The 22,525-nt window shown below is 50.6% G+C and overlaps 2 protein-coding genes across 2 annotated transcripts in view; both read right to left on the bottom strand.

Annotated features, from left to right (window-relative positions):
* LOC127007955 (uncharacterized) overlaps window positions 1-22,525 on the bottom strand; it is a 46,908-nt gene that overhangs the window by 2,002 nt on the left and 22,381 nt on the right. The window contains exons 27-45 of the mRNA XM_050879501.1: window positions 11,825-22,311; window positions 11,425-11,574; window positions 10,798-10,950; window positions 9,782-9,872; window positions 8,337-8,460; window positions 7,889-8,007; window positions 7,145-7,303; window positions 6,585-6,700; window positions 5,853-5,964; window positions 5,380-5,503; window positions 4,883-5,103; window positions 4,010-4,119; window positions 3,617-3,746; window positions 2,923-3,190; window positions 2,402-2,620; window positions 1,980-2,148; window positions 1,479-1,693; window positions 766-896; window positions 71-271 (exon numbers count right to left, since the gene is read on the bottom strand). Of these exons, the coding sequence (XP_050735458.1) occupies window positions 71-271; window positions 766-896; window positions 1,479-1,693; window positions 1,980-2,148; window positions 2,402-2,620; window positions 2,923-3,190; window positions 3,617-3,746; window positions 4,010-4,119; window positions 4,883-5,103; window positions 5,380-5,503; window positions 5,853-5,964; window positions 6,585-6,700; window positions 7,145-7,303; window positions 7,889-8,007; window positions 8,337-8,460; window positions 9,782-9,872; window positions 10,798-10,950; window positions 11,425-11,574; window positions 11,825-22,311 (13,299 nt within the window). The remainder of the gene's footprint in view (window positions 1-70; window positions 272-765; window positions 897-1,478; window positions 1,694-1,979; window positions 2,149-2,401; window positions 2,621-2,922; window positions 3,191-3,616; window positions 3,747-4,009; window positions 4,120-4,882; window positions 5,104-5,379; window positions 5,504-5,852; window positions 5,965-6,584; window positions 6,701-7,144; window positions 7,304-7,888; window positions 8,008-8,336; window positions 8,461-9,781; window positions 9,873-10,797; window positions 10,951-11,424; window positions 11,575-11,824; window positions 22,312-22,525) is intronic.
* Window positions 8,901-22,525, bottom strand: part of LOC127007956 (zinc finger and BTB domain-containing protein 17-like) — a 56,369-nt gene continuing 42,744 nt past the window's right edge. The window contains exon 16 of the transcript XR_007760720.1: window positions 8,901-9,584. The gene's annotated coding sequence lies outside the window, so the exon portion shown is untranslated. The remainder of the gene's footprint in view (window positions 9,585-22,525) is intronic.

Below are 22,525 nucleotides of genomic sequence, written 5' to 3'. Positions count from 1 at the left end.
AGATTGGAAGGAGGAAAAGAAGACATGGTTACAGACAACTTAATGTTGGAATATCAAGTGCCAGCCTTACCCTTGCTGCCTGGCTCCCCTCAGCTGGCTCTGGCACCCCCGCTGACCCCTCCATTGGTGCACTGAACTCATCAGAACACTTGCGGCACTGCAGTTTCATCTCTGTGGAGCTGCCGACGCACTGGCAGTTCTGGCACTCTGGGGCGGTGCTGCTCACGGCAACTCTTTGACTCAGCACTCGCAGGAATTTCTTTGAGAGGACCTGCACGAGAGAACATTTGTATTAAAGAAGTTACTAATATGATACCTTTGTGTACAGTGAAAGAGAGAGTTCAAGAGCTACACAAAAAAGAAAATACATATCTGTAAAACTCGGCTCCAAATGTGACAAGACACCGGAAAAATAATATCAGAGTAATATCGAAAGGTGTGTTGATACGTCCCTCTTGAAAGACAGACAGACAGACATCCTCCTTCTCTTTCATCCTCCTCCTTCCTTCCTTCCCTCCCTCCCTCCCTCCCTCCCTCCTCCTCCTCCTCCTCCTCTCTCATTCTCCCCTTCCACACACACCCACAAACTCCTTCCTCCTTTTTCTGTACCTCCGTGGCTATCCAGGGAGTTTTATTTTACAGTAAAAAGTCTTACAAGGGCAAAAAAAGACAAAAGAGCCTGCTAATCACTGCTCCTATAAAAAAAAGTATAGAGTTACCAAAAGGGAGGTCAGTTTTGGATAAGCGATACTGGGCCAGACTTACCTCCTTGCTGGGGATCCACTTGTTCATGTTAAACACAGACCCCCCGGAGGCCTGTGCTGCCCTCACACACGACCCCTCAGGCTCCTGTAGGGCGGTACGGAGTTTTTCTGTCCCGGCAAACTTCTTGATGTCTGGTTGGAGGATGCAAGGGTCATACATTACTACTGCTGTCCTACCATAAGGACTAAGGGTATATTTGTGCACTAGGCTTCTGAGTTTACTAAAAATAAGGCTAGAAGAGTAATGGTATAGCTTAGGGTTCTCCGAGGAGCTGTGGAGGTGGAGATAGAAGGGAGGAGACCAGCTGGGAGACGGAAGAGGATCTGGAGACGGTGTGTGGAGGAAGAAGACAGAAGAAGGAGGAGGAGGAAAAGGAAAAATGAAGATGAAGAGAAAGAAAAAGTAGAAAAGAACAAGAAGATGAAGAAAGAAAAAAGAATCAGAAAACAAGAACAAGTAGAAAAAGGAGGAGGAGGAGGGGGAGAAGAAAAAATGGAGAAAAAAATAGAAAAGAACAAGAACAAGAAGATGAAGAAAAGAAGAAGAAAGAAAACAAGAAGCAGAAAACAAGAACAAGTAGAAAAAAGAAGAAGAAGAAGAGAATGGCATAATAGCTAGGGATTCCAGACAAAAAAAATAAAATAAATAAATAAATAAATAAATAAATAAATACTATACACACCAGCAAAAGGTTAAGAGCCTGCCTGACTGACCTCTCACAGTATAGCCCAACTTGTCATCAAAGCCCAGCAGTTTCTTAGCCATGGCGTTGCTCTTCTTGGGGTTGGGTCCGGCCATCGTAACCTTGTGCTTGGTGACGAGGTGGAAGCTGACGTCATTCTCCTGCAAGGCCTGATGCACCACCTCCCCAGCGTCACACGGGCGGCAGGACAGCTGGACGATGATGCGGGACACTCCAGGACGCCACCTACAAACCACACACCAATCTTTTTTTTTTTACAGTAAAGGAAACAGCTCAAGGGCAAAAAAAAGAAAACTATAATAAATAAAGCCTTCAAATCACTGCTCCTATAAAGAGAGTTAAGAGGAGTGGCCAAAAGAGAGATCAGTATCAGGAAAGCATGTGTTCCTAATGTCCTGTCTGAAAGGTTTATTATCCAGCACGGGAAGGTTCAAAGGGATGAAAGATGTGGCTCTACAGAGGACGAATGTAACAAAGAATTAGTATTTGTTGTGTTTTTCGTTTTGCTGACCTGAGGCGCTTGGCAGCAGAGATGACGGCCGCTGCTCCGCCCAGGTCATCCTTGGGGCCCTGGAGGTTGAGGGTTCCCAGAAGGGCCATCATCTCCACCTCCCCCATGAAGGCTGAGGGATGGCCGGTGCTGCCCTCCTGCACCGTCAGCAGGGCGTACCGCACATCCTCTGCACCACAGGGAGGCAAACACCCATGTCAGCATCAGCATGTCATTATTACAACCTTTGTCATCATCACTGTCACTACTGCCATTACCACAATCACTGAGGAGTCGTAAAGAGTACTAGACTTTGGTGGACAGTCACGCAGGGGTCTGCTAAAGATGGGGTCATTATGGGGCCTCAGCTAACTGTTAGTGTGTCAGGCAAGGCAAGGAGCCAGGCCCTCAAGGCACCATCAGAGGCAGCCTCCAGCACTCACCGCTGCCAGCTCTCCTCATGTGGACCTTCACGAGCTGAAGGAGCTGCTGCAGGTTCTTGCCCTTGTTGCAATTAGCAAGCTCTATGACGAAGGCAAGATCGACTGAGCCCTGCGTCTCCCCACGGAAGGTTTTGGCCCAGCGGCTGGGCACCGGCTCCCCTCCCGGCACTTCACATGAGCCACTCTGCACAGGGCCCTTGCTGAGGCTCTGCTCCTCACCTTGAAGGGAAGGGACAAACAAGCTACGTAGTAACAGTTACAAGTTACATGTAGTGAACAGCCTTGGTAAAAATAATGCAACATTGGTGCAGTCTATTGTATATTTATTCTCATGGATAAACTAGACCCTTGGACTATGATTAGTTTATTTGCCATTGTAGTTTTTTCTTGTTTTTACTGTGTGAATGCTGGTCAAGCTTTAAATGTTGCATTTAAACTTATACTGCACTGAACCTCACACATGTACGTGAACTTTGTGATTCCATGAGGCTTAATTAAGATCAGGTGAAGGCCAGACTCACGTCCTTCCCTGCACTGGTCTGGCCGTGGCAGCCAGAATCCCTGCGCCAGGCACTGAGTGGTGTACGCCGCTACTGCACCACAGAGGCTGCCTGCCCTCCCCTCCCCTCCACTGTGGCCCGGGGGACCCAGGCACTGGCTGAAGTATGGCCGGGGGTTGACGGCGTAGAAGCAGGCGCTGAGGGGGCTGCCAGGCTTCAGGAACAGCTGAGAGCACTCCTCCACATCAAGACCCGGTGAGGTAACATTCACCTCAACTGCCTGATTGGCCTGGTGGTTGGAGATAACAAAGAAAAACAATGTATTATCTAGTATATGCAGAATGAAAGTGCATGTACATTTATTACAATTAGTGACAGTGTATACAGGCATGGCTGTGAGCATTCTGCCACATCACAGTCTGCTGCTGTAAACTCCAGTTGTGTTGCCTGGCTGGCCGGCAGCCTCGGGTCAACAAGGAGAGAACAAGACCAGATACACTTGAATAAATAAAGTGTGCCTGTCAGAGCTTTACTGAGGGGGGTCAAGGGGAGGAGTCACTCAATAAAGTTGTCAGTGACCTTCAATTACTCAAGACTGTCCAAAGTATACTGGACTGACCCCTCATCAGTGACAAACTATTAGAAGCATCTTGGACCGTGTCTGGCTGCTGGACACAGACAGATCACAGTACAAGTTGTGCCAGGCTGTCCTCACCTGGTAGCAAGGCTTGTCCCCCATGGCCCACCAGGTGGCCAGCTGGGCCGGGCTGCTGGAGGCCTGGCCATCAGGGCCCCGCCTGTCATCGGACGGCTCGTGGTTGTAGTTACCCAGAAGGCCTGCCAGTCTGCCAGGGATGAGGATTACATTAAAATTCTCTGCCTCTCATGTAATTACTGCACCAACCACAGGATCATGACGAAAATGTATATGCTAAAATATTGCAAATGTGTACATAATGGATTTAATAAATGTCTTTACTAACTAATGATGATAAAAGAGACATTTCTTCACATGTATCTTCCAAACACTCTTTCCTGTTGGTGCTGATAACTGGCAGGTACAAAGAACATGGCGCTGAGCCCAGGTGGCGCCTCCCTCGGGCCTTACCTGCCAAAGTACTTGCCGGAGACAGTGATGGAGCAGCTGTGGCTCACCTGGTCACAGCTCACCAGCACCCCACCCACCTTGAGGCTGCTCACATCCCCGGCAGAGTGCACCTGTACAAGGAGTTCAGGTCAATTAGCTTAGGTCACCTGTAGAGTAGTACATTCAGTTGTCTACTAACCCCAACACAAACATTACTACTTTCAGTGCTTAATATAGAGCAACTTCTCATTACCTTCAAATTAGAACAATAAAAGTGATATTATCCTCATCCCTGGCTTGGAAATCTCTGTTTTATTATTCAAGACATCATTTTATCCCCTTCACTGGAGCAACCTTCATTCTAGGGTATTTCCTCCTTGCTACAGCTTAAGCTCTTTCAGGAAGGGAATGTCAGAACACCTCTGGAACTAAATTAGATCATTCCTTGCAGCTAACTTGCCTTACTTAATGGGAAAAAGGCATGTTGTAAGCAGTTTTCTTTTACACTGGGCCAGTCCCCTCTGCTCTTTTGGCCACTCTTCTAAACTCTTTTTTTATGGGAGGAGTGATTCACCCCTTGACTCTGGATTTCCTACCAGAAAACATCACCAAGCTATAGGAGAGTAACAAAAAGTGGCTGCTACAAGTCAGTGAAGAAGAATGTAAAGTCCTGCACCTTGGGAGGGGATATCCAGCACACCAATACCACATGGGAAACACTCCACTATCCACCACAGCGGCAGAGAAAGACCTGGGAGTGTGTGTTATCAGGCTACCAGTGAAAGCCAAATCCATGCCAATCGCAGCAGATGGGTTAATGGGAAAAAGCATATTGCAAGCAGTTTTTCTTTCATCTTGTTTAAATAAAAGGAAGAAACAAACTCGCTGCCTCACCTCAGCATGTGGTCGTGTGGCGTCCACCGAGCCATTCACACTGAGGACGAATTTCTTGGACGGCGTCAGGACCTGGATGGAGGCAAGCCCCACCACACCTGCCTCCGCCTGGTACACGCCCACCACAGTGAAGTCCTGGCCCACGAAGTCATGCGCCAGTAGGTAGGAACACGGCCCAAGGAACTGGTAGTGGTCCATGTCAAAGGTGGTGATGTGCTGACCTGAGGAAGGGAAGGCACTGCTCATTAGGTACCGTACATTGCCACATTTGTCTCTCACCACACTGCCAGGCCTCCGAGAAGTGGACATGGGGGAGTCTCAGAAGGCGAGGATATTGCAGCATTATTATTATTATTTTTTTTTTACAGCAAAGGAGGCAGCTCAAGGGCATAAATAACACACTAAAAACAAAAAGTCCCACTAAATGTTGCTCCGAACAAGAGGAAAGAGAATGAGAGGAAAGCTTATATCTCACAGACACACATTACGAGCCTCACCCGAGATGACAGCAGTGCCAACAAATGGAGGCAGGAGGGAGCCGCGCATCCAAGGAGCTCCCCACCTGCTGGCCGGCACCTCCACACCCTCCTGCAGCAGCCTCTGAGCCTCCTCCACATCACTCTGCAGGGAGGAATGTGTCCTTAGTCCTTATCAGAGACCCCTAACACCAGAGTCCGTGTCATTAACTCCTTGATTGGATTTCCTACAAGAAGACATCACCAAGCTACAGGAATGGAACAAAAAGTGGCTGCTACAATTCAATGAAGAAAAATGTAAAGTCCTGCACCTTGGGAGGGGATATCCAACATACCAACACCACATGGGAAATACTCCACTATCCACCATGGAGGCAGAGAAAGACCTGGGAGGATATGTTACCAGGCTACCAGTGAAGGCGAAATCCATGCCAGTCACAGCGGACGGGATAATAAAAGTGTATTTCCTACAAGTGTAAGCCGCCAAGACTCACCTCCCATCCCAGGTTGTGCCAGTGGGGTGTCTGCAGGAAGGAAGGCCAGGCCACAGGCAGGTGCTGGTTGTACAACACTCGACCCTCCACCTCAGGATCAAAGACGTATGACCTGCAAGGAGACACGGTGAGAGGCAAGGCTTGACACACTGGACCCGGGAGACTAACAGGTCGTAAACACCAACACAACCAGAGATATTGTGAACAGCAACAGGCTCTATCAAGTGTCCTCTCATGTGACTTTAGGCATTTTGGTCATCTAAAAGCCTTCCCTCTGCAATGGTATTTTCTCATTTCATTTCACAACAAAGATAGAGTTAGAAGATAGTCCATTTGTAAGGCTCTATCAAGAGAGGAGGGACAGGAAGAAGGTGGTAAGGGAGAGGAAGGTGATAGGGAAGAGGGATAGGAAGGAGACTGAGGGGAGGGAGAGGAAGGAAAAGGAGGGGAGAGAGAGGAAGGAGATACAGGGGAGGGAGAGGAAGGAGAAGGAGGAGAAGGAAAGGAAGGATATGGAGAGGAGTGTGAGGGTGTGGCTTGAAGCATTACAATTACCAAACACATCCACAACTACATCACACAAGCCTGAACAGTAGTTTTCTTACTCTTCAAAACATGCACTTACTCACTTATGAATCTAAAAGGCTCATTTGAGGATGCTATAAAACCTAGTCACAGTGATTAATACCTTTACAGAGGAGGGTAAAAACATAATTTCAACGCCAGACTCACTTCATGAAGATGTCGTCGTTGAGGTCCAGTGACTTCTTGATGATCTCCCTCAGCACGTTGGCAAGGGTTGTGTCGGCCTGGCTCTGTGCCTTCCAGCGCTGCCACGCCACCCACACCTGGGAGGACATTAAGCAGACACGCTCATGGGAAGGTCAGCTCACACGAGACTTATTGCAGCCTCAGAAGTTACCAATTATACTCCTGTTCTGTGACTATCTGGCAGGTCTATCTATCTGTCTATCTATCAGTTTTTATTTATCTATCTATCTAGGAGAGCCTTCATTGAGGAATAAGCCCATTGAGAAGTAATAGTAGTATGTAGTAGTAGGCATCAACAGTAGTAGTCAACTTATACCTACCTATCTGTGCTGCTTAGAATGTCAGAAGATAGCCCATTTGTAAGGCTCTATCAAGGGTCCTGTCTTGTGAGGGTTTGGCTTGAGGCATTACAGTTTCCAAACACATCCACAACTACATCACACAAGCCTTAACAGTAGCTTTCTTCTTGCTCTTCAAAACTAAAAATTTGCCATTAACCCTTGTGTGATGTACCACCTCACCTTGTTATAGGCCTCCACGGTGAAGGCATTGATCTTGCTGTACAGGCTGCCGTGAGTGGCGTGTGTTTGCATCCTGCTGACGTATTGCCCAAGGAAGGCGAGAGACCTGTCCACGGCTCTGGTGATGTGAGGCACCAGCCCTGACACCCCATTCTGTGCCTGTAAGGGTGGAGGATACCATGGCAAAATACACTGTTTTTGAGGAAGCTGAGGAGGAGCTTACTCAGCACAAAGGAGTGTCCTGAGGTTACTGATTTTGCAATTTATAATATTTGATGATGACGAACTACAACTAGGTAAACACAACTAGGTCAACACTTCAATCTTATGGCAAACAAACTTACCAAATCACTTCTTACGGCAAACAAACTTACGAAATCACTTCTTAAAGGCAAACAACCATACGAAATCACTTCTTTAAGGCAAACAAACACATGAAATCACTTCTTTAAGGCAAACAAACATATGAAATCACTTCTTTAAGGCAAACAAACACATGAAATCACTTCTTTAAGGCAAACAAACATATGAAATCACTTCTTTAAGGCAAACAAACACATGAAATCACTTCTTAAAGGCAAACAACCCAACAAAATCACTTCTTAAGGCAAAACAAACATATGAAATCACTTCTTTAAGGCAAACAAACTTACGAAATCACTTCTTAAAGGCAAACAACCCGACAAAATCACTTCTTTAGGCAAACAAACATATGAAATCACTTCTTGAGGCAAACAAACTTACAAAATCACTGAGGGGAGGTCGCGAGTACTCCCAGGCAGTGTTCAGAGCTTGGTACACTTTCTGGCGGTATCCAAAGAGGGTAGGGCCGTGTACGTAGTCTTGAAGCTGTTGCACTGTGTCTGGGTGGAGGGAAGGACAAAGAAGGTGAGGATCTGTTTGCAAGCTTTAGGGTAATGCCACGGTTCTTTACATTCTCTTAGTATTGTTGCAGCCTCAGAAGTTACCAGTTATATATACTCCTGTTTCGATAGTCTGGCTGGTCTGTCTATCTATCTATCTATCTATTTATCACTATCTATCTATCTATGTAGGGCTGTATTATTCAACCTATCACTGTCTAAGTATTTATCTGCCTATCTCTCACTCTTCCATCGATCAATCTATCTATCACTATCTCTATCCACCTGTCTATCACACTTCTATCTGTCTATCTTGCCTGAGTCCCCACCTTGCATGCTGTCCAGGGTTTGGTGCGCCCAGGCCGAGGTGTGTTGCCAGCCCTTGTACAGCACGGGAAGGGTTGTCTCAGGCTGCAGGAAGGCTCGGAGGGTGGACCAGCCGCTGCCTAGGCCCTGAGAGACATAGAGTGTTCTGTTAACCAGTGACTAAAGTATTAACCCGGTAGCAGCAGGGATCATGTTTCTTAATGGTCCCTCCAAGCGAGAAAAATGAGAAAAAAATCACCCCTCACACAAACTATTTCATATCATATATATCAAAGGATTTGTAATCAGATTATGTATCATTTATTTTGGGGGGTTTATATCATGGCACAAATTTGGCCCGTCGCTGCTACACGGTAAAGCCACAAATTTGGCCCGTCGCTGCTACACAGTAAAGCCGCAAATTTGGCCCATCGCTGCTACACGGTAAAGCCACAAATTTGGCCCGTCGCTGCTACACAGTAAAGCCGCAAATTTGGCCCATCGCTGCTACACGGTAAAGCCGCAAATTTGGCCCGTCGCTGCTACACGGTAAAGCCGCAAATTTGGCCCATCGCTGCTACCAGGTTAAGTGTCCAAGTAAATTTATATTCCTTCTGTAAAGCCAGTATTTAAATAAGGATGGAAAAATAGAGATGCGGGAAGGGAAAAAATAGGTTAAGTGTTGTAAGTATAGTTATAAGTATTGCCGGAAATTCTTCTTCTCCCTCTTATTATTGTATTGTTAAAACTTTTTAGTGGCCAGTTGAAGAGAAGGCTTGAAGACTGATGCTTATGTTGTTAAAGATTTGGATGGTTGACAAGGAGTGAAGGAGTGGAAAAGGAACAATTATCATCATCATTTCGTTTAATGTCCGTCTGTAGTGCGGCGACTATGCCTGATGAACGAGCCTCCCATAACCCACTTAGCCAGTGGGGTACCTCTTTGGCCGACTCGGTAAGGAGTGGCTCTCCCGTCACGTTGGTCGCGGGTTCAATCCCAGGCAGCCGGCAAATACCCTCACCTTGTCTTGATTAATTTCTCGTGTGTTTCGATACACGCAGAGGACGTGTAGGAAAATAGAAAAAGAGAAAATAAACGTCCGGGACATGACATGTTTTCACTCTTCCTGAGCGGTTGGACGCTTTATGGCTCTCCTCCATTCTACTCTGTCTTCTGCCCGATGCTCATCCAATCCCATCAATGCCAAGTCTTCCTGTATACACCTTCTCCACGTTTTCCTAGGTCTACCAACTGGTCTCCTTCCTTCTACCTCTAATCTCTCCAAAACTCCCAGCACTGTATCCTCCCCTGCTCTCTTTACATGTCCAAACCATCGGAGTCTTTCCCTTCTGAGCACTGTTTCCAGGTCCTCTATACAATACTAATACTAACAATAAAAGGAGTAATATATTAATTAAAAGGAAAGGGAGATAGAAGAATGAAAGGACTGGACTGGCACCTCCTCACCTGCATCAGTGAGTGGTTGAGTTCGCCGGCCGCGTGCTGCACCGGCCACCAGCACTCGGAGGTTACGGTGTTGGTCAGCTGCACCCAGTACCTGAAGGAGACAAGGCAGTGTACTAAGGGGTCTTCTCGAGTCTCGTTACGTTTGTTTACCTTATGTTTCAATGGTCTCTCTTCCTCTTCTTCTTCTTCTTCTTCTGCACTCTCTTCAGCCTTCAATATATGTGTCTTGGGTGTGATGAAGCTACTGATTTTGAACTGTATAATATTTGATGACGATGGAATTGATATAAACGCTCCTTCTTCATCTTCTCCAATCCCTTCAACCTTCATTATCTATGTCTTGGGAGTGCTGAGGTTATGGATTTTGCGCTGTATAATATTTGATGACGATGGAATTGATATAAACGCTTCTTCATATTCTTCTCCAATCCCTTCAACCTTCATCATCTATGTCTTATAATATTTGATTTCATATTCTTCTCCAATCCCTTCAACCTTCATCATCTGTGTCTTGGGAGTGCTGAGGTTATGGATTCTGCACTGTATAATATTTGATGACGATGGAATTGATATAAAAGCTCCTTCATATTCTTCTCCAATCCCTTCAACCTTCATCATCTGTGTCTTGGGTGCACTGGGTTAGGTTAGGTTAGGTTAGGTTAGGTTAGGTTAGGTTAGGTTAGGCTGTTCATTTATTTATTTTACAGCAAGGGAGGGAAGCAACTCAAGGGTAGAACAACAAGATCATCATCATCATCATCATCATCATCGTTCAATGTCCATTTATTCCCTATGGTGGGGTTGGATGGGACATGAGCCTCCTCCACTGTTGGCGGTCCACAGCCATTTCTTCCGTGACGTTCAGCCTCCTCATATCTTCCTCAACACAACAAGAACATCAACAAAATAAAAAAAATAAAAAACGCTCTCTCGACACCGCCCTGAACCAAGGCAAAAGGAACAAGAGGTGGCTTATAATACCTGATGATGTTGAGATTGATATAAAAATGGCTCACCTCTGCATGGTCCAGGTGATGGTCTGCCAGTGGGGCCGTAGAGTGGCCATACGCGCTGTGGCCCACTCGTCCACGGCAGCCCTGGCCCCGTTGATGGTCCGCGCCACCCAGTACATGGTGGCGTGAAGCTGTCTCCCCATGTTGGCCGAAGTGCTGGGGGGGATGTGACATTATCTCTCTCTCTCTCTCTCTCTCTCTCTCTCTCTCTCTCTCTCTCTCTCTCTCTCTCTCTCTCTCTCTCTCTCTCTCTCTCTCTCTCTCTCTCTCTCTCTCTCTCTCTCTCTCTCTTATTTTTTCCTCTCCTCTCCCCTCTATCTCTGTCTATGTCTGTCTGTCTCTCTCACTCCCTCTTTCTCTATCTCTGTTTCTGTCTCTGTCTCTCTCACTCACCCTCTTTCCTCTCTCCTCTTTCTCTCTGTCTCTCTCTCACTCTCAATCTATTACGCCTCCTCCTCCTCCTCCTCCTCCTCCTCCTCCTCCTCTTCTTCACTTATTTTTCACTCTCTCATTCACCATTCTTCCCTCTCTCCTCTCCTCTCTCTCTCTCTCTCTTGATTCTCTTACTTCAATCAGCGTGACATTGAAGGTAAATATCTCCGAACAAAAGCTGCCCCCGATGACACTTACCGAGCCCACCAGATGTTGAGGTTGTATCGCAGGGCTGACAGCTTGTACGAGGCCTCCCTCCACCTCAGCTGAGCAGCGTACATCCACTCCTGCAGCAGCCACGACATGTTGTAGCGGACGTGTTCAAGCTTGTCTTCAGCCCACGCGTGCCTGGCAGAAAGAAAATCAACAAGCTCATTTACATAGATTTTCAGAATGATTTAAAGAAGCTGACTAAAACTGCAAGGCTTGAAGGACCAAAGTGACTCAAACTGATAGGCTTGAAGCACCAAAATGACCCCAACATGCAGCGTTAAGTGTTCCCTGCAAATATATGGAGGAAGCGATTGTTGGAAGTTAAGCAGCTGAGGCAGGAGAGGGATCATATTTGTATCAAGGAAACAAAGACATTTTGACCTACGCAGCAGTGATGAGCCTCAGGCCCTGCTGGAGCCTGGGCCACAGCAGCTCCTGCCACATGAGGGAGCCGTGGCCACTGGCTTCTGAGAGCACCTCCTCGGCCTCTGTGATGAAGCTCCTCAGGCTGGTGCTCTCACTCCTCCACACGGCCTCCAGGACCCGTCTGTTGACCAGGACGCCGGACACTGATGGAAGCTCGGTCTGCACCCACTGCCTGGTGCCCAGGACGGCGGCAGCCGCCTCCCTCTGCCAGGTTGACGTGACTTTGTGCAGCGGTGACGCCAGTCTGGCAACAAAGTCCTCGGCACTGTAGTCCAGGGAGGGGTCAAACTCCATGAAGGCCTGGAGCACGTGAGGCGAGGTGAGTCTGAGGCCGAGGGCTGCTGAGTCTCGGTGCCACTGGCCAAAGGTGAAGTGGTCCAGGGCGGCCCCGGCCTCCACGGGGCTGTGCAGACCCAGCCTGAGCCTGGCCTGCTGCTGCACCTCCTGCTGGCTGCCAAGGCTCAGGTACACGTGCAGCTCTGGCAGCCGCCTCCTGACAGTGGCACCCAGCCCCCAGGCGGCGCCGGGCCCGTCGGAGCTTCCCTCCACCAGGACGGACGCCTCCTCCGGCCGCCCCTCCACCGCCCCCCTCCAGGTGCGGCCCCAGCCCCCCTCCGGGGCCGCGGTGGCCACTGTCACCACGCGCCTGCCGCCCTCGGCCTCCAGGCTAGCCGAGAGGTTGAGGCGCTGCCAGTCCTCTGAGGCCAGGCTGTAGTACTGGAGGAGGCACTGGGCCTCGCTGAGGGTGGCGGACTGCCTCAGCTGGGCCCCCACCAGCAGGCTCAGGTTGGAGGCTGGCTGGGACAGGCTGAGGCTCACGGTCTGCTCCCCGTCCTGCCTCGCTGGCTGGGCCTGCAGCGTGGCCACCACCTTCATCTCGGGGGAGTTGTCGTCAACAAGTTCTGCCACGCCGTGCAGGGAGGAGTTGAGGCTGCGGGTCAGGTTGGCTTGGAGTCTGATGTCCCTGGTGTCCGGGTGGCTCAGCACCGCCCTCAGGTGGTGTCTGCCCTTGCCCAGGATGGAGTAGTCGTTGTACTGCACCTTCAGGTTGAGAGGTTTCCTTGATGCCTTCCCTCTTCCCCACTTTAACTGTGATGAAAAATCTATTTGTCGTACGGCTGAGTCTAACCTGGTGCTGAGCTGAACGCTGTGCACCGGCAGCACCAGGAGCAGCCCCCCGCTGTGTGTGCTGCTGAAGAGCCCCGGCTCCTGCTGCAGGAAGGCTGTGTACCCCACCTGTCTCTTGTCCACCTCCAGTGTCAGGCTTTCATTGATCAGCCTCCAGCTCATGTGATGCGTCCCCTCCAGACGGACCTGTCTCCCAGGGGCCAGGCCAAGGAAGGCAATGGTGTGGCCCGCCGCCAGCTGCCTGTGGTGGACCTGGAAGCCGTAGGGGCGGCCAGACCCTCCGGCGGCCGTGGAGAGCGTTGCCTGGAGCAGACACTCCTGCACCTCCGGCCCAGACTCAAGGTGGAAGGCCATGTGTCCGGGGTACACTCTGGGGGTTGTCAAGGAGAAAATCTTGGCCTCACCCCAAGACCAGTGTGCCTTCAACAGTTCTTGAGAGTCTGTCTTGGCATCAAAGAAAAATTCCTCGTCCGTGCGATATCTCATCTGTGTCGAGAAGAACTGAATGCCGACTAAATCTTTCGGTGCAAAGTCCACCTGCAGCTTCCCTTTGCCGCTCATCCAGAGGACCGTCAGGCAGGTCTTGACGCTCCACTCGTTGAGCCCGACAAGGAGCTCATACTTGTTCATGTGTCTGTACGACGCGTCTGCCACGGACGCGGTGAAGCCCATCTTCCCGACGCGCATCTCCACTGCAGCGTAATTTTTAAAATGCAAGTCATTCCTGACAATCTTCATGGAAATTATGTCATATTTTTCAAATGGTAAGTACAAACTAAACTGCATGTCAGGGCTCAGCCTGTTCCTGTACTTGCTGGCCAGCACCATGCCCACCTTCTGGCCGGGGAACTCAACAAAGGCTCGGAAAATGTGACTCTGGTAGCCAAACTGAGGAGTCATCAGCTCAAACCTCTCAAGCCTGGTGAAGGGCGTGCTGAGCGCCGCCCAGACACTCCAGCCCATCACGGGGTCTGGGAAGCAGTGAAGGTTCAGCCTCACCTCCTGGTCCCCTCGCCCTCGGAAGTAGACCTCCAGCAGCTCTGTCTTGCTGCTGCTGCTGCTGCTGGCGGGGAGGCACGCTGCAAACACAAGGCTCTGCAGTGCCTCCATGGAGCTGTCAACGGAGATCTTAAAGGAACGTTCCGTTGATAAGGAGTACGAAGAACTCGCCCTCAACTCAAAGTCTGAGAACTTGGTTTTAAACTGGAATGCCCCGGAGAGTTGACCCATTTCTGAAGACACTCCAAACTCATTTTGTTGGAAGAAAAGCTGTATGATCTGCCTCTTCCTCCAGTCCTTGCTGCTCTCAATGTGCAGGGAGGTGTGCAGGGAGTAAGGCTTGGAACTGACCATCAGCGACACCATCAGGGATCTTTTGTTTTCATTGTCTTCCAATTTTAAATGGAATCTTCCCCTCAGGTACGGGTAAACACCGTTCATTTTGACCTCAGTCCAGACCTCCGGCAGACCCTTCCTCACGGTGACCCCTGAGGAGAGTGACACCAGCTTCTGCTGGCCCTGCTTGACAGTCACCTTGGCCACCACGTCCGGCAGAGTCTCCTCATCGATGCTGACCAGTACGCTGAGCTTCTCGCCCTCCATGAAGCCCTCCAGCTCCCCCTCGGCCTTAATCTTGGTGATGCTCAGGTCAGTGTTAATTTTACCTCTTATGGAACACTTCCCGTATGGCAGCCACGGGGAGCTGCAGTTGAACACTAAAGTGTTGTCGCTAACATCAACAAGCAGGCTGCAGTTGTGCTCCTGGGCCCAGGTTTTCAGTTTAATGTCTGCCTTGGTGTTCCTGAGCCACTGGAGGTTGGCTTCCAGGCTGTGATCACCAACCCAGTTTGAGACAACTTCCCCTTCACACTTCAGCTGCCGAAGTTTCCTTACGTACTGGAATGACCCAGCTGTATTTATAGATTTCTGGCCATACGATGCCTCCAGGCCAAGCAGGAAGGAGAATTTCCTCAAAGCCTTAAAACTCCCGCTGAACTTTATGCCTCCCTCGGGCAGGTGGGGGAGGTGGAGCTCCAAGCTGGCGTTGAAGTGTTCCAGGCTGGTGTGCGGCCACCGGAGGATGAGGGCGTGTTTATCCGAGGTGTGGGGGAAGGAAACGGAGCCACTGAAAGTGTCATCTTTGAGGCTCAGCTCTGCAGCACACGACCACCAGGGGACATCTATTACGAGCTGATGGAGAGCGATGTAGTTGTCTTCATTCCTTGTTTTATACAGGAGCTTATTGAGGGAGTCTCCGTAAACCAACACAAGCTCAACACTTCCTTCCTTCACGAGCGGATTGAACAACGGGAAGATGAACGTCACCTCAACGGGATGCTCAAAACAATTACCTTCAAGTTTTACCAGTGTGTTGAGATGCCTCTTGCTGACGCCTGAAGTGAGGTCGGCGGTAAGGCTCGACGGTTCCTGATAACGGAGCTTCCAGGCCAGGGCTGCGACGGCCTTGGTGGAGGTGCCGTCATGGTCAGCGGTAATGTTCAGGCTCAGGGACTCCAGCCACTGGTGAGGGAGCTCAGACTTAAGGCTCACATTGGCGTGTCCCTCGTCGGGTGAGATGAGGTAGCTGAGGGAGGCCTTCATGGGGGCGGCCGCACCCCCCAGGGCTAGGGAGGCTTCAGTGTCCAGCCTGAGCCACGCGTCCTTTGCTTCCATCGTCCACATGAACTTGCCAAACATGGGCAGGTGCACCCTCAGCTTGCCCTGCTTCCTGTTGGCTGTCAGCTGAAGGATGTGCTCGGAGTTGCTGGTTATGAAGTCAATCATGTACTCGTGACTCTTTGGTTTGATGTCAAACTCTATTCCCAGAGATTTCAAGCTGACAAAAGGAGTCCGGACCTGCAGAGCGGCTTTGTATTTTCTGGAGGTCAGCGGTGCAAACTCAAACATGACGAGGCCGACATCTGTGCCCTCTTTCTTGTACTCGGCCACAATTTTCAACTGCTGTGGGGTGTAGGTCGTCTTCAGGGTGATGGAGGACTGGCCCCAGCCTGTGGAAGCCATCCACATTAGGGCTTCACTCTCTGTTCTTAGGGATGTCTTGAGGAAAGCTTCTTGTACTGGCTTCCATGGAGTGTAAAGCTTCACCTCAAGGTCCCACAGTTCAGCCTCAATCTGCACCTTGATTGTGTTGGTCCATGTGAACTCTGCCTCTGCAGACAGGTGACCTCTCCGCAGGGACCCCGAGGCAGCCAGGGACAGGGTCTTGTAGTCTTCCAGTGGAGTGTTCAGCGTGAGGGTCACAGAGAAGGGGACGAGCTGGTAGTCACAAGTAACATTCCACTTGTCCTTGTTCACCGTTGTTTGCACTTCAATGCGGTTGTCGCTCGACTTGAGGGAGATGTCAAACATTTCCAGAGATGAATAAGAACTGGTCAGGCCAATGAAAAGATCAAGATTCCTATTAATGTGTTTGAAATATCCAGTGAATGTAATCTTCTGAGACCACTCCACGTAGACGGTGCACATGACATCAACGCTGGACCTGGCAAGAGAGTACTGACTGTCGTAGCCGAAGTAGAGTTTGGGGAGTGACCTGAAGGGGGTGACCACTTCAAACTTCATCTTGGACTGGCCCCGGCTCTGCATCCCTTTGACAACCAGCTGGAGCTTCCCTCCCCACTCAAGGCTGACTGATCCAAGCTCCATCAGAGAGCTCATCCGGCCTCGGAGGTAGTCCCTGAGGTTGTACTTGGCCTTGAAGTCCAGGGGTGTGTACGGGCTGTCCGATGACTGGAGGTGAAACTCAAGGCTTGACTCCAACTTGGCAATGTCCCCTCTGACAGAGACATTGTACTCCCTCTCCCCCACACGCAGGAAGGCCCGGCCCTCCTGGCTGCCCCTGGTGGAGGCGCTGGCCTGGAGTGACACAGGCTGGGTCTCAGAGCTCTTGATTGTGAGTTCCAAGTTATAGTTGTCATTGAGTGGTGTCAGCGAGCCACTCATGTTGAAGAAAGTTTCACTGTTCCACATAAATTGTATGTCCACTTGAGACCAGGTGACTTTTGCACTCAGACAAGTGAGTTCACCCTTCTTCATGTCCAGCTGAATCCCTTGAGGGTCACCAGTGAAAGACACAGTGAACAGTTTTTGCCCGGCCCACGTCGCCGAAGCATTCCCAGTGTGTCGGCTGCCAACACCTTCATACCTCAGGTCCAGCGCTCCCTCTGTGCCAAAAATGTTTTCCCATCCAGAGATTTCCACTTTGAAATTATTATTATATTTGATCTTTGCTTCAACATTTGCAGTGTGATTATTTACAGCAAATCCAGCTGATGCCTGGCCCTGCCCTGCCTGGCTGGTGCTGTACTTGGCTGTCAGCAGTGCCTTGTGGAAACACTCAAATGGTAGGTTTATCTCAAGCTCCAGGTGTTTCAAGGTCCCGTAAGGGTTTGCATTGATTTTCAGCTCCCCTCTCATCTTGCCGTAAGCCACGGTGGACTCCACCAGCCACGGCTGCTCCTTGAAGGTCCACAGCAGGGACGCCCTCACAGGCCTCAAGTAGGGGGAGGTGAGGGAGGCCTTGAAGGAGCTCCAGCTCTTCCGGGGCTCTAGCTCAACACTGGTCATGAGGTGCGTATCCTCGAGGGAGGCTGTGAGGCTGGCCGTGTACACCTCCTTCAGCTTGTAGCTCAGGTCCAGGCCAAACTCTGACACGCCTCTGATGGGAAGGTTTCCAGTCAGCAGCAGTGTGCCCACCCTGGGCCTCAGTCTGGGCAGCAGCTTGAGGTGGAAGTGGTCCAGGCCGTGCTTGTAGGTGGACGACAGGCTCCACGTGCTGACCTCGTACTCAGCGTGCCAGTGGTGGCTCAGGGTCAGCGAGGACTCAAACAGCACGTCAAGTTCCAGCTCCTGCCACGGTGCTGACGCTCCCTGCGGCCGAGGGTTGAGCTGGCCGCTGAAGGACATCACGGTCTGCTCGTTGATGTCCAGCTTTGCCTTGGTCAGGAAGGCTTCAGACCTCCTTGCCAGGTTCCAGGAGCCCGTCACAGCTTTGTATTTCTCAATGTTTGTCTGAACTTTAAAACTGCCTGACAAAGGAGACATTATATTCTTTGGCATTATGACGGCACTCACTGTCATGTCCTGGTACTGTCCCTGAAGCTTGAGCAAGTTTTTCTTGGCATAGAGGTCATAGCCAAAGCTGTAAGCTGTCTTGTTCACAGCCCAGCCGGGGTCATCTATGTCAACTCTCACCTCCATAAAATTCATGTTCCTTCCTCGGGTGAGCTGGGCGGTGTAGTTGCCGGGTGCCCAGCTGATGGGTGCCTGGCTGTACTCAAGGCGAAGGGTTTCAGTCCTCTGTGACGAGTGAGCAAGTTCATAGTGCAGGTCATACTTGCCCAAGCCAAACTGTGACAGGTCAATGTTGATGCTCAGGATGAAGTGAGTTTTGAGGTTTTCCCAGTTGGCCTTAAGGCTCATGTCTCCCTCAGAGGTGCCCAGCAGCACACTGACATGACTGGACACATCATACTCTGCACTCAGGGAAAAGTTGCCAAAACCTTCGCCAGGAGTGACGATGACCACTCCTGTCTTCTGTCTGTGCCAGGAGTTGTCATGCTGGTGGTCACAGGTCACCCCGTAACTGTAGCCATTTACCAGCCCATGCATGTCAAACGTGTAAGGACCTTGAGGTGAGTCTGGGCGAGGGTATTCAAGGGTCATGTTAAGTGTTTCAAGTGGCCTGAAAGGTGTCCTGAGGCTCACTAAGGCCTGGAAGCCTTCTGCCTTATCAAGGAGCGAGCCCCGCAGCTCTAGCTCCACACCGTCCTGCTTGCTGACGGCAGAAATGTGGTGGCTGCTTCCTTCCACCCGGTGCGTCAGCTCTATGTGGTACTCCTGGAAGGTGTGGAGGCTGGAACTCATGTCAAAGGTGATGGAGGTTAGCTCTGAGGCTTCCTTCAGGACCACAGTGGCCTCAGCATTGCCAAAGCTGCTGGAAAGCTTGAATGTTCCCTCTATGTTTTCGGCAGCTTCAAATGTGACCAGGAGATCGCCCTGGGAGAATATTGGAGATGACGTGGAGAGACCGAGGTTCATTCTTCCCTGCCTCTCCTCTATCTTCCCACTCGCTGTTGCTGTTGCGCTGAATGGAAGGTAGAACATTGTATGACTCACTGTGCCGTTCACATCAAACCTGTCGCTGTGGACGTCATAGTGGGCTTTGAGGGACAGCAAGGCCCGCTCATTGACCTTTGTGTTGATGTCACTCTGGCTGGCTGTGATCCTGTGGTTGTAGAGGAAATGCGTCCACTTGGAGGTGTCGTTCTGTGCCTGGATCGTGACGGACCAGCCATCATCTTCATCATAGGCGGATAAACACTCAAAGCCCAGAGAAAAAATGTTATATATCTGTGTTTTCACCTTCAGATTGCCATCCAAAAACTCCTCCATTTTGCCCTCTGCTGCAACCTCATATAGAAGACCATAGTTTTGTAGCCGGCAAAGACTCGTCAGGTTGAAGAAGTCTCTGTCGAATCTGTAACACAACTCAAAATCAAAGAGCTCGCGATCGCAGCCTTCAAGGACCTTGGTGCTCAGCGAGGCAAACTTCAGCTCAGGGTCGAGAGTTCCTTCAATGTTTATGCATAACTTTGGCATGATCACGCTGGCCACGACGCCCCACGATGGACTGGTGGACACCTTGAGGGACACAGTAACATTTTCAAAGTCTTTGTACGGAAGCTTCAACGTTATGTAAGACTCCGGCAAGCTCCCTTTGGCATCAACTATTAGCCAGTCCTTTTTATCATTGAGGTCGATGGCGAGGTTTGTCTCTGCACTGCCGGGCGACAGCGAGTACCTCAGGTTGACGTTTGTCTTGAAGGGCACCAGCACCTCGTTCTTCAGCTCCACACTCACCCGCCCCGGGATCCGAGGGCCCGACGGGGTGTAGGTAACGTTGCCGCTGATTTCATTTTCGTTGACCATGATCTTCGCACCGACTCCCAACCTTCTCCGGCGCTGTATGCCGATCACGCCTTTGACGGTCTTGATCAAGTTGAAGTCAGAGCTGAGGTCCAACTTGATCAGCCTTCTCCGCCGCCTCAAGGTCCAGCTCACGTCTCCTGCGATCACCTTGAAGGGCGGCTGCCCATCCTCACTCACTATCTGGCTGTCCACCCTGAACATGCTGGCATCCAGGCGCGCCATGACCTGGTACTTCCTTGCATTGCCGGGAATGACGTGTGCTTGGAGTTCCTTTGTCCTGCCGTTGTAGCTTAAGAAGAGGCCCCATTGAGGCGCCTGAGGGCCGGGGATAAATGTTATGTTGCCGAGGAAAGCTTCCATTTTATCAGCTTGGAACACCAAGTCAACTTCCTTCTTGTCCAGCACCTGTTGCCGGTGCATCAGGGTGTACTTGCTCCTGTAGACGAGGCTGCGGTTGTGCGTCAGCTCAAGGGAGCCAAACAAGTCTGTCTTGTAGTGCCACTCATTGAAGCCCAGAGCTCCGGAAAGCTTGCCCTCCAGAGTGCCGCCTTCCATGTTGACATCTGTATTCAGCTCAACTGAAAACTTCTCAAATCCTTCAAAATTAGACTCTAGCTTTGCTGTTCCTTTGAAATCATAGTCTTGGATCCTGGACATGTCTGCTGTCACCTGCAGATGGCCACGTTTTGAGGGCCCACCACTGTGGCCGCTCACCTCCATTGTGAGTGAGCCGTCAAGTTTTGGGAAGACTTCTGTAAACTTGCTTTCAATAGTGAAGATGTTGCTGTCATCCTTTTCAACAGCAAGAATCAGGTTTGGCAAGGAAGGTGAGTCAGAGCCATAGACCAGCGTGGCCTTCCACTCCTGCACGGGGCCCTGGCTCACCAGGGTGAAGATCTCCCCTGTCTCAGGGAAGGAAGTCACATGCACCAGCAGGTCGCCACTCTCCACCTGGAACTCTCCACGGAAGTCAGACTGAAATGCAAGTTTTGTTTCAAAGTCAAAACTGTTACTGGGAATGTTGAGTGTGAGGGCAAGCTGGAACTCCTCAAACCTCTGTGTCAGCTTGTTCCTGCTGAGAACCAGTTTTTGTTCTCCTTTCAAATAAAATTCATCATCAACAAAGATTTCCAGCACAGCCAGAGTCTCCTCCCCAAACCTGTGCTTCCATTGCACATCAAGGGCCGTGAAGTGTGAGGAGGACACGCTGAGGGACACGTCTGCCTGGTGCCAATGCAGCGGCTCCGGCGTCTGCAGCATCAGCTCGCCGAGGGATGACTCGCCATAGGACATGGCCAGCTTTGTCTCCCTCAGGGCGTCCACTCTTTGTGAGGACAGATCCATATTTATCTCCTCAGTCCACGGAGATCTGATGAAAAATTTCACCATCATGGATGTCAAGTCTGGCACGACCTTTACAGTCGCTTCACTCTCCAGGACGTCCTGTCTGTTGGGGAGCACCACGCTGAGGGTGCTCACCCAGTCCATGAGGCGGCTCACCCGCAGCTGGTGGTCCACCCGCAGCAGGCTGTCCCCGAGAGACCCGAGGACCTGTGTGTGGTAGTCGCTGATGCCTTTGATGAAGGAAGCGTTGAGGTCCAGCGGCTCGCTGAGCATGTTGAGCAGGGCAAGGTGTGCCGTGGCACTCTGGGGGACAAAGTTCTCGTCCCACGTACACACAATCTTGCCGGTGGCTCTTGCTGCGTTGGCGGAGAACTCCAGCTGACTGCTGAGTCCACTCTTGGTGAACCTGTGAGTCAGGTCCATCTGGACTTTTAAATGTTCATGAGTAAGCTGGAAATGAGACTCAACACAAGAACTGTTCACATAAGTAACACTGAAGTCTGCCTTGACATTGTTCAGCGGCTGCCACGATGTCTGGAGGTCAAGGGTTGTGTTGAGGCCGCGCTGCCCACACTGGTGGGACACATTCACAAACACCGGAGACGTCCACGGAGACAGGAGCTCAAGTGTTGCAGCCAGGACCTGAGTGTCGCCTTGCTGGTCATTTTTGCCCAGGAGTGTGAGGGAAGCCTGCCTCTCCATGCCTCCCTGGAGCTGGAGATCAAAGTGACTCCCTGACCTGCTGTAGTTTGCACGAAGGTGGAAAGGCGGAGACCAGACAGGAGCTGCAAACTCTACTTCCATGGACTTCCTGCCAAGAGTATCGCCAAGGAGGGTGACAACGCGCAGGTCCCAAGGGTCATGTGTCTGTGTGGGGCTGAGAGTGGCACCCGTGAGGTACTTCCCGTCAACAAACTTGTGGTAGAGGTGGGCGTGGGACTCACAGACACTCCCTCTGGCCTCGTACTGGAGCTTGACGTCAAACAGGTTGGTGGGGTCCCCAATCTGGGCCTCCCCGCGAATCTGTCACAACGATACAGAGAGAGGCTGGAGTGTCTGTAATAAAGGGGGAATGTGTGTGTGTGTGTGTGTGTGTGTGTGTGTGTGTATATTTACCTAGTTGTGAAATACAGGAAAAGAGCTGTACTAGGCTTGTGCTGTCCCGTCTCCATAACGCTTATTATCCAGTTTGACTTTAAATCCATGAATCATTTTTGCACACACAGTCTCCTCGTCA

The sequence above is a fragment of the Eriocheir sinensis genome, chromosome 36 (assembly GCF_024679095.1).
Source record: "Eriocheir sinensis breed Jianghai 21 chromosome 36, ASM2467909v1, whole genome shotgun sequence".
NCBI lineage: Eukaryota > Metazoa > Arthropoda > Malacostraca > Decapoda > Varunidae > Eriocheir > Eriocheir sinensis.
The sequence above is the reverse complement of the archived record's forward strand: the minus strand, read 5'-3'. Positions and strand labels throughout refer to the sequence as shown.